Genomic DNA, 17,936 nt, shown 5'->3' on the forward strand with positions numbered 1-17,936 from the left:
CACACACACACACACACACACACACACACACACACACACACACACATAAATATTTAAAAACTCCATATTTATTCACATCAAAATTTGTACATATATTTTTTATTTTACATATATTTATATATATATATATATATATATATATTTTTTTTAATGTAAAAGTTCAATATTATGAAAAATATATAATTTTAAATATTAACAAAATTTAAAAAAACTATATTTTACATATAAAAACATTTACAGCATACAACAAGGTTTCATATACTACAGTATGCAGTATCTAGTACACACTCCACAGTTTGCCAGTATTCCTTTCCAAACACAGCCCATGAATTCTCAGTAACTGGTCTGAATCAATTAGCATTATGTATATGATGATAAGACGTGTCCGCTGTTGTCAGGAGAATCCTCTAAGCCGCTTATCTCCGTCTGGGATTCTGTCGGGAAAAGTCAAGGGACCCTGTGTGTATTACAATGCCCACATGGGCCACGCACACACTCCCAGAGGGCGTTCTAGACACACACGCAAGCCTTCTCCATCACTACAGCGAGTGTCAAACACAATGGAAGCTCTTTTAAGCTCTCTCATTTGGCTAAAGAGATGCGGTGGTCTCCGGAGAGTTGGGAATGTGATTTTGTGTGTGTGTGTGTGTGTGTGTGAGGAGGGATTTGTATTTGTCCAGCTGGTTAATGAGAGGCTGCCTTTGCACTCAAAGACAATTCCTCTCGTCTCGCTGGGTTAGTGGGTTCCCTATTGTGAGCGGTTAATAGGGGGGGCGGAGCCTGCAGTCAGAGGCGTCTGACACTGGGCAGCTGGTGAGAGATTACCTCTGTGCTCCCTCAGCTAATGTCTTCACAAACACCCGCTTCCCAGAATCTGGTTAGAGCATTGAATGGAGGACAGAAGCTTACAACTTACAGCTTAATTTAATGCATTTATTTAATAAACTATGCATACTTGTCCTTTTAAGATTTTGTACATTTTCTGAAGCAAATGCAAATATGCATTGCTTTATATGATATATGCATTACATGTTATTATTATATCATTTCAATTTTATATATTATAAAATAGATAAATTGTACACTATGTATGTATGTATATATATATATATATATATATATATATATATATTTTATTTTTTTTCATTTTATTATTGTACATTTTGTATGTTTTAATGATAATATATATATGTATGTATGTGTGTGTGCATTAATTATTTTATCTTTTTATTATTGTACATTTTGTATGTTTTAATGATAATTTGTAATATATATATATATATATATATATATACTGTATATTTACAAGTATTGTATGCATAAATATAGAAGTATTATAAACTGTTTAAGTATTATATATAAAAATATATAAATCTACAAATTTATAGATAGAAATCTATATTTTTAAAGTGCAATACACGTTTTTTTAAATCTAGAATTAAAATCTAGAATTATATATATAATGATGAAACAATGTATATATACAGTGATGAAAAACAATAACAAATATCTATAAAAATGGATATTGTGTGTGTATTATGTATGTGTATATATATTATGCAATGTTTTATTTGAAAATATATGTATTAAGAAATTATAGGTAAAATTATTTACAATTATTTAAAAACATATAAATAATTATGAAAATATGTATATATTAAAATGTAAATATGTACATTTATATACAATATATATAATATTTACATATATTTAAAATGTTCTTCTGATGCATATTATAGTTAATTAGCCTAACTTCAAAGCTAAAATATAACAATAAAGCGCATTATGTCAGATTTGACATGATATGAGGTCACAGATATATCAGCTGATTTACAGCGGTTTTGAATGTGGCTCATTCTGTCAGATCTGTTAACGAATCCGTTTGCTCTCAGCTGATCACAGGCACCTGCTCCCTGCCACAGAAAGATGATGAAGGGAAAACAACAACAGCTCTTTTTCCCTTGAGATGTCCAGTTAAGCTTTGCATTGCCATTCCGCGGGCCGCCATCTGGACTAATAGACTAGCAGGCGAAATGAACAGGATGGACTCCACCTGGACCACTGAGGTCTAGTCAACCTGAACCGCTCCTGCCTCTTGACAAGGTTATTAAACACACTGTGAGCTGTGTTAACCTGTCCTATCGCTTATATCTTATATTCTCCTAATGCTAAGTATTAAGCTGTGGTTTGTATTGATATACATGATATCTCTAATAATGCAGATTGTTGAGACGTTACAGAACAGATTACAGATGATGCACATCATAGAGCATCACTGTGGATATAAAACCACCGTTAAAATGTCAAATAATGGTGTGTTTGTCGCTCTCATTCTCACAGTGATGCTCTGTTTCTCAGAGTCAGACTCAGTGCCAGATACTATGAAGTAGTTCTGTCCACTCAGGGGAGGAAGGGCAGGGTCTGTAATAATGTTTACAGCGTTACGGCTCCTCTAACGCTGCGTTTCCCACAGAGTTTCATCTCTCTGTTTTTCAAACCGCTTCTCTCACAGATGTAGCTGAAAGAGTAAATGCAATAAAAAATGATGCAAGAAAGGTTGTTTCGAATGGCTTGCTTTCACAGAACACTGTATCCCATAATGCAATCTGCTTGACCTTCAATTGCCGCAGTGACAAATGAACCGAAAGTGAATATCAAATGTGATTTTTAACATGCCCGCATTGAAATGAATCATTTAAGCCTGAATAATAAAGGAACGGTTTATTGAGGTTTTAGGCAAAATATTTAAAATATTTTTTCAGATATGATCCATCAGGCTTTTATGACTCATATAGCCTGATATAGTGAGAATATGGGGGGGTTGGGGGGGGCAGCTCAGTTTTATCAGAGGCCCAAACTAAGCAAAGAAATGAGAAATTCATACATCAAATATGATAGTATTGTTTTACAGGGTTTAAAAAATGCATATGAGCAAAAACAAGTGAGTTATATTGTTGCAAAGGGATATGCTAAAGCAATATAAATGCATAATGAAAACATGTATTTATTTTAAAAACTTAAGAATTAAGGCTTTTCAAAAATGGCATTCCCTTCAACCAAAAAACAATGCCACCAGCTGAATTAATCATGCATAATACTGGTTTTATGACAACATGGTTGCATACTAGTTGGAGCATATATTCTGCAAAAAGTGTACTGTTTCCAAGCTATTTACAAAAACAGTAGGCAGTATATACAGTGTAGTATGCAGTACACTAGTATTGCATTGCAAACACAGCCAGAGAAAGAGAGTCAGTCACACACACTCACACACACACACACACACAAATCGTATCTCTCACCAAAGAAATGTCACACACACTCTCAATATAACAGTCCCGGAAAACGAGTGCACACGTTGCTTTATTTTTAGAAAGTGCTAATGCTAGGTGCTAACATCTGAACAGAACCTGCAACGTTTCTTTGAATTGGAGACAGAATTTAATTAACGGCCCACAGCAATGCTTTGATAAGCGGCACGCTGCTTTGAAGATTAAGAGTGTTTTTGTTTTTTACCCTCTTCACACTGAGAGCCAAAGCCATTTTGCCAAACTGGGACACTCGTTCATTAATGCTGAATGAAATTATTTTGTGCTTTCACAAATATGACTATTTGACTTTGAAAGTAACTCGACCTTCATACACGCTTTCTTTAGAGATCATTTACAAAGTACCATATTAACATGGTTTTTGTACATGTATTAGGGATTTATGCTGCCTACAAGAATATACGAATGCAAACATTTCTAGCTAAGCAAAACATACCTAACAAATACAAAAAAAACAAAAAACAACAACTATAAAATAAATAAATAAATAAATAGAGAGAGTTTATTTTTATATTAATATCATATGGTACATTTTTGTAAAGGTGTTTAAAAATAATTTTTAAATATAATAAAATAATTTTAAAAACAAGTGATTTTAAAGAATACAATGGTATTACCATTATGGTAGTTGCTAAATAAATAAATAAATAATATTAAATATATAAAATAAAAATATATATTTATTTATAAGTTTATTTTCATGTTAATAGCATAAAATTTTTGTAAAGGTAATAATAAAAATTTAAAAATCACAATGTGAAAATAATACAATAATAAAAATACAAATAAAATAAAAATATTTAATAACATTAAAAATTAATAACAAAAGAAAAAATTAAAATAGCGGTCTTCTCATGGCAAAAGGTCAAATGAACTAAAATCCTGTTCTTAGAAGTGCCATTTCAATACTATAAATATTGTAACTATTTAGCAGCACTGTGTATATCAATATTCCATAGTTTTCATACTGTAGATGTCATACTGTACTGTGGTAGGGCCTTGTTTTGTAAGGAAAGACTCTGCTACACCAAAGAAACTGCCTGATTCAGATGTTGAAGAGAAAACTAAACAGAAATATTGGACTGGTGATATTGAGCACACTATTATTTGTGTGGATTGGATTGAACATGCACACAGTGTCTAATCTATTTAGCTTGAATCTTGTTTTGTTTTTTACCTCTAAGCAAAGCAGCGAAGATTATAAGAGCTGTGCAGAGCGCTTATCTCCTTCAAATATATAAACACAGATATAAAGACAGCAAAATAAATAAATATGCTGCTTCAAATATTACGCATTTGAAAACACACACACACACACACACACACACTTGCTTCTTAATGGCTCTTGATGGTCCTCGGCAAGATGATGTGTAATGCATCTCTCACAACCCAGCTGAAAAGATCATGTATATTCAAAGATGCCACCACTGGTTCTGTCATAAAAAAGGGCTGTTTACACATTCAATTTTGTTCAACATTAAATAAAGAACTACATTTCAGGCTGTTCTTCACACAAATCTAATGCATTCCTGTATCTCAAATAGTAAAAGCATGTCACTGCAACACAAAGGTCATGGGTTTGATTCCCAGGGAATGCATGAACTCATAAAATGTATGCTTTGAATGCAACATAGTTTTGAATAAAAGTATCTGCCAAATGCATAATTCTCAATGTAATGTAGTCATTACATTCATGAATACAACAAAATATGAAAGAGCTGATGATCTACTATTATAGTTTTTATTAGTTCATTTTTATATTTTCCATTTTCATTTTAATTTGATTTAGTTTTCATTTTTAAGTTGTTTTTTTTCAGTACGTCTATATAGTTCTTAATAATTTTTATTTCAGTTTTATTTATTTCAGTACTTCAAGTAGAACTAAAATTAAATAAGAAATGATACCTTGTCAACTAGCTGAAATATATATACATTTTTTACATTTCATTTCATGTAACAATTTTCTTTCTCTATGGTTTTAGCTTTAAAGCAGCACTACACTCTAAAAAATGCTGGGTTAAATATAACCCAGTGCTGGGTTAAAAAGGGACAGACCCAGCTATTGGGTTGTTTTGAACCTAACCGCTGGGTCAAAACAACCCAACCGCTGGGTCAAAACAACCCAAGCTCATTATATACATTTAGCAAATTTTGAACACAGAAAAAGTTACATAGTGCTACTTTAATATTAATTTTACTTAATAATAATAACCCTAATCCAGTCTCAGTCTTCTGGTGTCGTGTTTTGTGTGTGACTGCAGTATATTTGACAGGACTGTAGGATCAGACACTCGTTCCTGCTCTCTCCTGTCTACAGAGAGGATTCACTATCTAGGTCAATGAGATCCACTGCCTGCACCAGCCAGAGAAATACAGCATCTGAAGAAAATATACTTCTATATCTAAGATTTTTCAGCCTTTGGACAATATTTGACAACAATATAAAAACAACGAATACTGAAAACGATTTATATTATTGCTATTTACTACACATTAAAAGGGTCTTAAAGTGTTACTATAGATTATGGACTCATATTTTGTACAGAAGTGACAGTTTAAAGTTAAAACGCCTTAATGATGGATTTATTTCTTACAAACATGCAGCTTTTGGCTTCACATGATGTTAAATTATCAGCTGTTTGGACTCTCATTCTGACGGCACCCATTCACTGCAGAGGATCCACTTGGTAAGCAAGTGATGTAATGCTACATTTCTCCAAATCTGATCTGATAAAGAAACAAACTCATCTTGGATGGCCTGAGAGTGAGTAAATTTTCAACAAATTTTCATTTTTGGGTGAACTATTCCTTTAATATATGAAAAGAGCCCACACAGAGACTTCTGTGAACATTTCTTTGCAGTGCAACAATTGACTGTGTGTAATTTATGTTAAAGAACTATATTCTAAAATGTTCTCAGATGAAACTAGGTTCAGAAATGCTAATTCTCCCAGTTTTTGGGCAACAACCTGATCAGCTCGATTTTATGCCTTTATACCACATAATAACATCTGAGATTTAACAGAATCCTCTGAAACCAGGTTGAAATACAGGTAAACATTGTTAGAGCACCATTTCATTTGCATGCTGATCTATCTGAACAACAGTCTAAACCACGTTCTGGATGTGTGTCGGCAGTATGGTGCATTACAAATGACAGGCGGTCATTAGCGACCCGAAGCACACGAAACGACTGAACTGTTTACAAAAACCTCCATAAGCTGATGCCATATCACAGCCTGACAGATATAAACCCATCTGAGAGCCTCTCTCTCCCTCTCTGAGTATCTGTCTCTCTCTCTCTCTCTCTCTCTCACTTCCTCTCCTCCCCCGTGAGGCAGGAATCTGCCAGGAGGTTTCATAACAGGCAGCTCAGTTGGATTAATTCTGGTCCGGGTGCCAATCTCACTGCAGGAATCAGAGCTGACAGCAAACAGCCTGGACTCCAGCGATAGCACACACAAAACATTTCCATACAAAGACAGCAAAAAGCGTGCTAAATTAACTACATTTAAATATTTTATTGCAGTGAAAAAAATAATTTCATGGGATTTTTTTTTTGTTTATATTATATTACATTAATTAAAAAGAAGCGTATTTCTACGACCATTAAGATTTGTTTTTACACATTTCCCCCAAAATTCTCAATACCCAAATGCAAAATAATAATACAAAAATATTACATTAATTTTAAAAATTATAAAAATATAATTTTAATATATTTTGTAAAAAAAAAAAGTTATATTATAATTAATTTTCTATGTAATCATATTATAAATGTAATATATATATATATATATATATAGATACACACACACACACACACACACACACACACACACACACATATATATAATACTGCTTTTAATTTATAGTGAAATTTATGGTGAACTTATGAAAAAAAAATAGTGTAATACAATATTTTTTATAAATCTTTGAAAAATTATGGAAATTATTCTCAGAAAAAAACTGTGAAACATCCAAACACCTTACATTAATGCAAATCTGGGTGGAAAAATGTGTTTGATTGTTATGAAGATAATGCCACAATTAATGTAAACACCTAATTTTCTTAAATACAAGCATAATTTCCTTAATGCAAAATATAATTTTCTTATTTCAGCTATAAGCATCTTATTATCAACTATGTTGCAATTCCAAAATATGATCAATAGCTTTACTCACTTGCCAAAATCGCATTTGACTCACATTTAATGTTTTCAAAATGCTTAATTTTGACCCTGAATATGAATATTGAAGGTTCAGTAAAACAAAGCACCAATGACACTAAAAAGAACAAGAAAAGCAGACAACCTCAAGACATAATGTCACCCAAGAAACTGCAAACATAGCAGTTCAAGCCACTATTGATATCTACAGTATTTTAAACAAGACCACAAGAATGCACCAAAACAGGGCAGCATTATATTATAAAGCACAGACTTTGAGAATCTTGAAATCTAGAGTTGCACCGTCCTGAACTCAGATGACATTGAACGCTGTATTTTTAGTTCAGAATGGCTCCTTCACAGCCAGATCAGTATTTAGATACTTAGAGCGGAAACAGCATCCCGTCTGCCCAGCTTAACCACATTCCAATCTGTTTAGCGTGTGAACGAGTCATCCAAACCTCTGCCATGCGTGCAGGTAGAAAATAAAGGTGCTTTGAAAAGATCTCACTGATCAAGAGCCATTTTATACTGTATTTACTGTTCTTGAGTTGCTATATGATTCTTTGGATATTCAAAAAAAGTCCTACTGTCAAATAATTGCTTGTTCAAATTAATGTTTTCCTTTCCTTTCATTCATTTATTTGTTATATTTTTTTTATTTTTTATGTTTTATTATTTTTTTTAAAATATATTTTTAATTATTATTTCGCATTTTGTATTTAGTATTTAAATATATTTTAATTATTTAATATATATATTTATGCATATAAGTATGTAAATATGTATGTTTTGGTATTTTGTTTTACCTTTTAATAAATAAATAAATAAATAATAGGGTTTTAAGATATACATTATCCAACATTTTGAAATGTAACGACATATACAATGAGAAACAATTTAAACAAACATGCTTTCTAAAGAATAATGTGCACCAATAAATCGTTCACATTAAGCCATTAAGGGTCAGTTCTGATTTCATGCTGACTTTAATATTTCAACTATTTTAATATCTAAAGCCGTTAACGTCGAGTCAAGGTTGGCATTCCCTTTAAACTTAAGGCATGATATCAGATGGAAAAGCACGTAAAGTTAATTGAACATGGCAGTATGCAAGAAACTGCATGATTCTCCATTTCATCCACATCTGTTGTGTGTGGGGCGAAGGGAGGCATGGGAAAATGAAGGGAATGGTGTGATGAATGCTGAAAATAAGTGGAGCTAGACGTTTTCTGGGGCAAACCTCCAGAGAGACGCGCTATAGCTCACAAAGCGCTAACACTCATTTCAACGGTTTCTCTCCTTCACACTCATTACATCTGCCCTTGTGTGTCTTTACCTTTCCAAAATACATGATGAATATTCATACAAAAATAAAACAAAAATTCATTTAGACCATAAAGGCTGACTGATCTGCTTTTAAAGGAACAGTTCACCCAAAAATGTCTGCTCAAAAAAGTAGCGTGAATTTTCTGTTCCACAGAAAGAAAAGAAAGCCATACAGGTTTCAAACGACATGAGGGAGAATAAACAATGACAGAATTTACATTTTCAGATGAACTGTTCCTTTAAGAAGATTTGTTGTTCCCCCCAGGGGATGTTTTACAATGCAGCAGATCTCAGAGAATCAGAGGGGATTCTGGGATACCAGTGCAATGATTCACTGTTGTGATCCTCTGCTGTTTGAACTGCAATAACAAGAGTACAGTGTACGCACATACATATTTGTAAAGCGGCTCTAAAATCGGACTAAATCTGAAAAAGACTATGCAAAAATAAATGCTCACCAATTCTGCATTTATTTGATCAAAAATACAGTAAAATTAAGAAATATTATTACAATTTAAAATAGATTTTCTCTGTGTGACTATATTTTAAAACGTAATTTATTCCAGTGATGCAAAGCTGAATTGTCAGCATCATTACTCTAGTCTTCAGTGTCACACGATCCTTCAGAAATCATTCTAATACGCTGACATGTGCATCACATCCACATTTACTCTCCAGAGTAAATCTCTTACTCTCTTAGTCTTTCCAGATTAGTTTCAGATTAACCTGACCAACTCCAGAGTAACTCCTCAGCATCCGATTACAGAAGCAGAGCAGCCGCTACGGCCTCTCATGCATTAATGCACAGGACAGCAGGCTTCAAAGTTAATGTATTCATCCATACTTTAAAGCAATTCACAGTACGCTAACAGTGGGTGGAAGTCCAACCCTCGGGCCGCCTGAGTTTAACTGCCTTATTCAACAAAGTTGATACAGCAAGATTTACATCACAGCATTTCTACAGTCTGTGAATCATTTCCAGGTTTGTTTAAACTGCCTTCAAGTAATATTCAGGGTTATTTACTTACGCCTAATAATGCAGTCGGATGCCACAGAAAATGATTTATCATTTGATGAAAACAAGCAGTACATGTCTGCAATACAAATAACCAATCAAGTGCAGTAACACTTTACAATATGGTTCCATTTGTTAACATTCACTACATTAGTCCATGTGAACTAAAAATTAAATCACTTCTAAAGTGTTTATTAATCTTAATGTTAATTCCAACATTTACAAATACATTATTAAAATCAAAAGTTATTTTATGGTATTTAAAGGACCAAACATGAACTAACTAATGTTAAAAAACATTAATAAATACTGTAACAAAAGTGAGGTTGATTCATTGATTCAGGATAACGGGGCGATATTATCCAATCATCTCAATTGCAAAAAGTGTCCCAATTTATGCATTAATGCATTAACAAACATTAATGGGATCTTATTATAAAGATGACCAAAATATCTATCACACTAATTCAAACGTGCAAACACATCACATTTTAGGAAAGATTTATGCATGATATTCAAAAAAATTCTTAAGGCTGCATTAACAAAAACACAAGCTTCACATTTTTTGATTTAAAAACAAATCTGAGTTGAATTTCATTGCAAGTGCATTATTGTAAATGCATTTCCTGCTTGTTTTTACAAACTAAAGAAATTATTTTATGTAGTAATCAGCTAAAAGGCTGTCCACACAAGCTTAGCTTTGAAGGAGACATATTATGCCCCTTTTTACAATATGTAATATAAATCTCTGGTGTCCCCAGACTGTGTCTGTTTTTTTCTGAGCACACACATCTGAAGCACACGGACAGAAAGCGGCTGTCACAGCATGTGAGTACTAAACTAAGTTCTCATTCACACACAAGTTTACGTTAAAAACACACGAGTTACAAAAACAGTCGGTTATGTCTGTGAAGGTAAACAGCTGGGAAATAAATCGCATGTTTATTTTAGATCTGTGTGGCAGCAGCAATATACAGTAAATAAATCAATAAATCCACTGCTCTCTTGTCTGCTCTGAGGCTGGGACTCTAAACTGTGTTCTGTGCTCATCTGTGCAGCCAAAGACAGAACAGTTAGCGTATTTTGCTTAAACTTTCGCCATGGCATTAGAACTGGTACACCGTTGTCGCTTGCAAAATCAAAATGCCGTGGGTGGAAACTTACAGATTAATGGGCGGTAATATTATAATGAGATCCCTTTGCCACGTCACCAAGGGAGCAAAATCAGACGCGCTCATTTTTTCAGACACTTGCAGACAAATTTCACGTTTCCTTGGTTGGTAGATGCACCGGGGACCTGATTATAGCACTTAAAACCTGGAAATTCAGATTTTGATGATATGTCACCTTTAAGTAAACAACCCAGAATATTCTTTTAACTGTTAAGACTACAACCACATCTCTCTGTACTTAATAATGAACAGTACACATGAATAAAAAGATGCACTACTTCACGAATATGCTTTTAAAGATCTCCTCTTATAAAAGTCTGCCCTCTGTGATCCAGTTCAATAAAAGTGCGCACTATGCACAGGTATCGAATATGTAATACTGAAGTGTGTTGTACCTCTTTGGCTCTCTCGAGCTCGTTCTGCAGGGCCTGTTTGGAGATCTCCACCTCGATGAGCTTTTGCCTGAGCTGCTCGTTTTCATCCTCCGCCCGTGTGCGCTTGTCTTCCACCGTCTCCAGTTCATTGTGCAGACGCACAGATACATCTTTGGCCACCTGTGGACAGAAGGATGTGTTTTATTACCTTGTTTTCATCTCTCATTAGTTAGAGAATTTAACCAATGTTACCTTATGGTCTTAATATCAAAACACATATTTAACCCCACACATTGTCTATAAAAAAGCACCTTGAGGTCCTGCTCCAGACCGCGCAGAAGCTCTCCATCAACGTGTCCGGTCTGAGCTACACGCAGGCTCTTCTGTTCAGCCTTGCGCAGGCGGTACTGAAGGATCCGGCAGTTCTTGTTAGAGCGGTCCAGTTCCCTGCGCATTTCCTGGAGCTGGTACACCTCCTCCTCCAGGTAACTGTCCCTGATCTCCTCCATCTCTGCTCGCAACTCGTCCACTTCATCCTAAAGCAACCGAATCAGGATTAGAATCAGAAAGAGAATCCTGACAGAAACCGAAAGAGAACGAGAATCGGAATTGGAACCAGAACTAGAATTACAATCAGAATTAGAATGAAGTATCAGGGTTAGAAACAGAAACAGAATCAGAATTAAAACCAGAACTAGAATAAAAATCTGAGTCTGGATTAGAATGAGAATCAAGACTAAAATCAGGATAAAATTCAGAATAATACTCATTCAGGAGTCTGATTAAATTGGATCTGATTATGAACTGAACTTACTTTCTGCAGGATTAAAATCATATTAAAAATCAGAATGAAAGTCAGAATGAATAGCACAATCAGAATAAGAGTCAGAATCCAAATGAACATCAGAATGAAGAATGAAAAGAAGCCATATTTAGAATTAAAATCAAAATTAAAAACAGAATGAGAATAAGAATTAGGATTAGAACCAGAAGGAAAACGAGAATCAGAAACCGGATTAGAAACGGAAAGAAAATGTGAATCAGAACTGGAACCCGAACTAGAATGAAAATCAGAATTTGGATTAGAATGAGTATCAAGATTAAAATCAGAATAAAATTCAGAATCATACTCATTCAGGGGTCCAGTTAAAATGGATCTGATTATGAAATAAACGTACCTTTAGTAGGATTAAAATTAGAATTAGAATGAACAGCAGAATCAGAATGAAAGTCAGAATCAAATTAAGAATGGAAACCATGAGAATCGTAATTAGAATGAGAATTAATATTAGAAACAGAATGAGAATAAGAATTAGGATTAGAATCAAAATCAGGATTATAATTAGAATACAAATCTGAATGAGAATCTGGATTCGAATCAGAAAGAGAATCGGAAACAGAACTATAGGATAAAAATGAGAATGAACATAAGAACTAGAATCAGGGTTAGAAACAGAAGGAGAATCCGAATCAGAATTGGACTAGAACTAGAATGAAGATCAGAATCAGAATGAAAACAACAGAATGAGAATCAGCATTAGAAACAGAAGGAGAATAATAATTTAGAACTACAATGAAAATCATAATTTGGATAAGAATCAGGAATCAGAATCAGGATTAGATTCACGTTAAAACTCCGAATCACATTAAATACATTTGTGCTCAGAAACCTGTAAATTTACTTAAAATCTAAATGAAATTTTGTAACATTTACTTGTAAAATCTAAAATCAGAATTAAAAACTAAAAAGCCAGAATGAGAATGACAATTCTAGAAAAGTCTAGAATAAGAACCAGGATTGGAACTAGAATGAGAATCAGAATTACAGTAGGACTGAAATTAGAAATAGAATACAAATTCTCATTCTGGATTCTAATTAAATTCATCTAATTTTGCGATGTACATGAACTGAAATCATGGTCTTAAAATTGACAAAACAACCTCCCTAAAGAAAAAGACACTTCAAAAAATGACAAAAACAAATAAGACTGCAGGTAAAGAAACTGTAGTCATCAGTGAAACCCCGTCCTGAACTGTAATGAACGACTGTCATTTGTGACGCCTCATTTCTCAGTAAATACTGCACAATGTCTCAGCGCATTCAGTGCAAACAAGGTCGAGGGAGAACGACAGAAAGGCAAGGAAAGACAGACAAACAAAGACAGCGAGAGAGACACAGACAGTGACAAACAGCCAAAACACAAATGACCTTCACTGTATGATGTTGGGGACAAAGTCATGTGACAGCAGCCGTAAGGATGTTCCTGTCAAACAATTATGGTGGACTACATGATTAATGTCATACTATAGCACTATAACATGGATCTATTGCTGTTTATTTGTTTAAATATGGATGCATACATGCTGCAGTATTACTTACAGAGAGATAGACAGATAGAGAGACAGAAATAAGAGCGATAAGCACACAGACACATCTGCTTTAGGGAGGCTCCAAACACACGGTCCGGCCCCGGCTCCTGCGAGGGATGCGGCCATTACACACACAGAGCTACTAAAGCGGATTACCACCACGTCTTCAGAGATAAACTTATGAAAATCCTGTTTGCGACAGTAGCCGAGCCCCGCGCATCTGACAAATAAGATTAATCATTTATGGAATTATGCTAATTAGGTCTGCCTTCATCTACCCATCACACTGAAGGCAAAGACTGTGATGTGTTTCCTGCGGGAGTTTGAGGGTCTTTCTGATGCATGTTGGTTTCATCTGTTCTCTGTGGACTGATGTGACCTAAAATCAGTTAAAGTGCAGATTTATGGATCTAGATCTTGCTGTCCTCAAAGTACCATGAGATTTTTTAAAGTATCTTGGAGTGCCTTAATGGCACAGTCAGTTTATAACATCACAGTTCTACTTGTAAAAGATGTTGTATCATATTTATAAGGCCCTTCAAGGGCCAAAAAAATGTGCCATGTCACTTTTATGTATTTATTTACTCTGGCAAACATGTCTGTCAGAGGACTAAGCCGATGCTTTAATGAACAAATGCTGCAGTACTGTGGACGGTGTAAATGAATAGGATGAATTTAATCCATGGGCGAGAACATAAAGAGGGTCACCATGTGCAAAAACAAATAACAGTCTTTAACTCTCAAACGGATTTATAGCAGCAGCTTAACCCTTAATTCTTCAGACAAACACCAGACATTAATTACAAATACAAATAACAAAAAAACAACAACAACAAAAAAACAAAAAAAAAGAGTAAAATCTACATTTTATATTACATTTATATTTTATATTATATTCAGAATAAAAAATAGAATTTTATAAATAAATATAAAACATATATTTTTTTATTTTATATAGAGGAAAATACTTTAAATATCAGATTACATGCATATAATTTTTTTAATAAAACAATTAAAATATAAATATTGATATAAATGTATAATTTACTGATTTTGTATATTATCTTTGTATTTTATTATATTTTATGTACACACACACACACACACACACAATAAACAACTAATTAAAAAAATACAAATTTTTAAAAAATAAAATAAAATAAAAAAAATCATTCATAGTATAGTATAAATCAAAGCTCCCCACTGCACCATGGTACTACCACAGTACTTTTTAAAAGTTTAAAGCATCACTTTAACTGCAGCTTCATCCTGATAATACTGAACATTCAAGAACAATTTTCCACCGTAGCCTACTCCAAGTTACTTTTAAGAATTCCGTGGTAGTGTACATTTCTGTGCGTCGGCTCACCTTGAGGTAGTCATTTTCCGATCGAAGGTCTTCGATTTCCCTCAGCAGCTCCTCCTGGGCCATTTCCTTGTCCTCCGGTTTGAATTGTGCGTCCTCCTCGGCTTTGCATTTGTCCGCGTGCGCACCGGGCACAGGTGCAGCTCCCGCCCCTGAGATCCGAACCCGAACCCGAACCCCGGCCGCCTGCTCGCTCGAACCGGATCCGCTGCCCGACTCCGCGTCGCTACTGGCGGCCTGAACGAGTCTCTGCTCGTCGGACAGCGGCTCGGAGGGACAGTCGGACAAATCCGAGCTGCTGTCCGTCTGACAGACGCCGCGTCCGGTGGGGACGCGTATCGGGGCCAGCCGTGCCTTGCTCTTGGCGATCTGCGGAGCGCCGGTATCCACCGCTTTGCAGGCCGGTTTCGGTTCGGATGCTGCATGCTGAGTGACCTTAACGGCCTTTTTTGTCGCTGAGGACTTGCTTTTTGCAGGTGCTGATGCGGGTTTGTCCTTCGCGCTCGGGACGGTGCGTCTCGGAACGCGGCTCTGAGGCGTCACCGGCGCGGCGGACGCGTGCTGCTTGTTGAATTTGGGGGATTTTGGCACGATCGGTTTGGCCGTTCGCGAGTGGACATCCTTCAGGACGGGTCTGGCAGGGGACGGCACGCGGTTTAACCTCTTCTTCTCCACCTGAGGATGAGGATGGCTCTGCGGTTTGGTGTCGGAGCCATTGGAGCTCTCCATTATACAACCTGACAGACGGATCTCATCACTTTAGATTCACTCGCCCTCAGCCATCGCCGCGTCGCTTCCGAACGGAATACGGTGGATGCTGCGGTGTCCAGTGAGAATCTCCGTGCTTCTGTGCGTTGAATCAGTCCGTCCGTCCATCCCTCCCTCCCCCCGGTTACGGTACTCCCATCTCTCCCTGCTGTCCTCTCCGCCTCCTGGCCGCGTCTCCCCCCGCGACTGACGGGAAAAATCTGCAGCCGCTGCGGTCTGACGCTCCCCGTCCGGGTCTCGGGTCTCGTGGAGCGCATGCGCTTGTTTTTCACACACAAATTCCGAACACACCCCTCCTCGCGCTCCAGTACAGGTCAGGCACGCGTGCGTGCGTGCGTACGCGTGGAGACGCAACGAGAGGCGCGCGCACACACGCGTTACTACAACAGAGACACAGGGAGAGAAACAACGTTTTACCTTTGGATATGTGTAATGAAAATAAAATAATGAAAACTAAAACCAATAAAAGCAACCGGGGGAGTCTTTAACACTATTACAGAACAGCACAATTTTTCTAATGGTGCTGTCAGATAAAAAAACAAAAACAAATAAACCAGGGATATTGTTAACCATTAAAACAAATTATTGTTACCTGAAACTTTAAATGAAGTAAAATAAAATATAAAAAAAACTTATTTCAGCTAGTTGCCAAGGCCGCATTTCTCATTTTAATAAAAAGAATAACAACTATAAAGACAACAAAAACTTCTAAAACGACAAAAAAAATACTAAAACTTTAACTGAAATTATACCGAAAAAGGAAAATTATTAGACAGTAAACATGAACTAAGGATGAACAATACTTCTACAGCATTTAATCTTAGTTACTGTTAATTTCAGCATTTACTAGCGCATTATTAAAATCACTAGTGTTTAACATTATTAATGCTCCGTGAACACGAACAATGAACGACTGTATTTTTATTCACCAACATTAGCAAAGATTAATAAATAATGTAATAAATGTATCGTTCATTGTTCGTTCATGTTAGTTAATACATTAACTAATGTTAACAAATGACACCTTATTGTAAAGTCTTACCAAAGTAACAATGCAACCAACTAAAATCAGTTCAAATTAAAGCACTAAAATACTAGCTGGAAATGAATAAAAACTAATACTAAACTAAAAACAAATCTGAAATAAAAATAAATGAACCTAAATAGGCTAGTAATATTATTTAAAAAAAGTAAAATTAACAACTAAAATAATAACTGAAAATATTAAAATGAACGCTAATTTAAAATATTGTTAAAAACTATATATAAACAACACTAAATTAACTGGCTAGATTTACAATTAGTTTGTTTATCCAACAGCGCCATCATACTGTGAAAAAGAGGCAGTACAATTCTGAACATAAAAGCGAAATCAAAACACTGAACACACATATTACATTTTGCAATATAATCAGTGTTGGGGGTAATATATTACAAGTAACGCAAGTTACGTAATCAGATTACTTTTTTCAAGTAACTAGTAAAGTAACGCATTACTTTTTAATTTACAAGAGAATATCTGAGTTACTAATAGATAGAATAGAATTGTGTAAGTTAATGCATACATAAAGAGGATGAAAAGCATCAGAGTGGTTACACACATTTGTGTAATAAATATATATCTTTATTTGCACTTCATTAGTTTAAGAATGCCACAAGTTATAAATACCACAAAACTGCTTAAACATGCCAAACTGTTTCAAATAAGTAATATCAACGTATTATTCGTACAAAGTACTCTTCTGTTTTTTTTTGTAATGTAGTAAATGTGTTTGGCTGAGATACTAAACCAAGACTAAGGCTATTCTGTACAAAATGAAGGTTCATAAAAGGCAACATGTAACTCTACCGAGTTTAAAGAGCGTGTTGGGTTGAACTTTTTCAAGGCAACTCATTGGACAGTCTTTCTGAAGAACATGTAATAAAATAAAATATAAATAAAAACAATCAAACTAAAAAGGCCAAAGGTTTGAGAAAATGCCTTCACGCACACAACAAATGTAAATATTATTGCGGCATTTTGCTGTAAATAAATTAGAGAAAT

At 35.0% G+C, this 17,936-nt stretch overlaps 1 protein-coding gene across 6 annotated transcripts in view; it reads right to left on the minus strand.

Moving 5' to 3' along the window:
- mtcl1 (microtubule crosslinking factor 1) overlaps window positions 1-16,223 on the minus strand; it is a 67,797-nt gene extending 51,574 nt beyond the window's left edge. For 3 of the 6 annotated variants that reach the window (XM_016566479.1, XM_016566477.1, XM_016566481.1), the window contains exons 1-3: window positions 15,128-16,223; window positions 11,700-11,924; window positions 11,410-11,568 (exon numbers count right to left, since the gene is read on the minus strand). In XM_016566479.1, coding sequence (XP_016421965.1) covers window positions 11,410-11,568; window positions 11,700-11,924; window positions 15,128-15,853 — 1,110 coding nt within the window. In that variant the 5' untranslated portion in view covers window positions 15,854-16,223. The remainder of the gene's footprint in view (window positions 1-11,409; window positions 11,569-11,699; window positions 11,925-15,127) is intronic. The other 3 variants (XM_016566482.1, XM_016566480.1, XM_016566478.1) reach the window with 1 other exon arrangement.
- Window positions 16,224-17,936: the final 1,713 nt, after the last annotated feature.

Source organism: Sinocyclocheilus rhinocerous, unplaced genomic scaffold, assembly GCF_001515625.1.
Source record: "Sinocyclocheilus rhinocerous isolate Xijiao unplaced genomic scaffold, SAMN03320098_v1.1 scaffold1534, whole genome shotgun sequence".
Lineage (NCBI taxonomy): Eukaryota > Metazoa > Chordata > Actinopteri > Cypriniformes > Cyprinidae > Sinocyclocheilus > Sinocyclocheilus rhinocerous.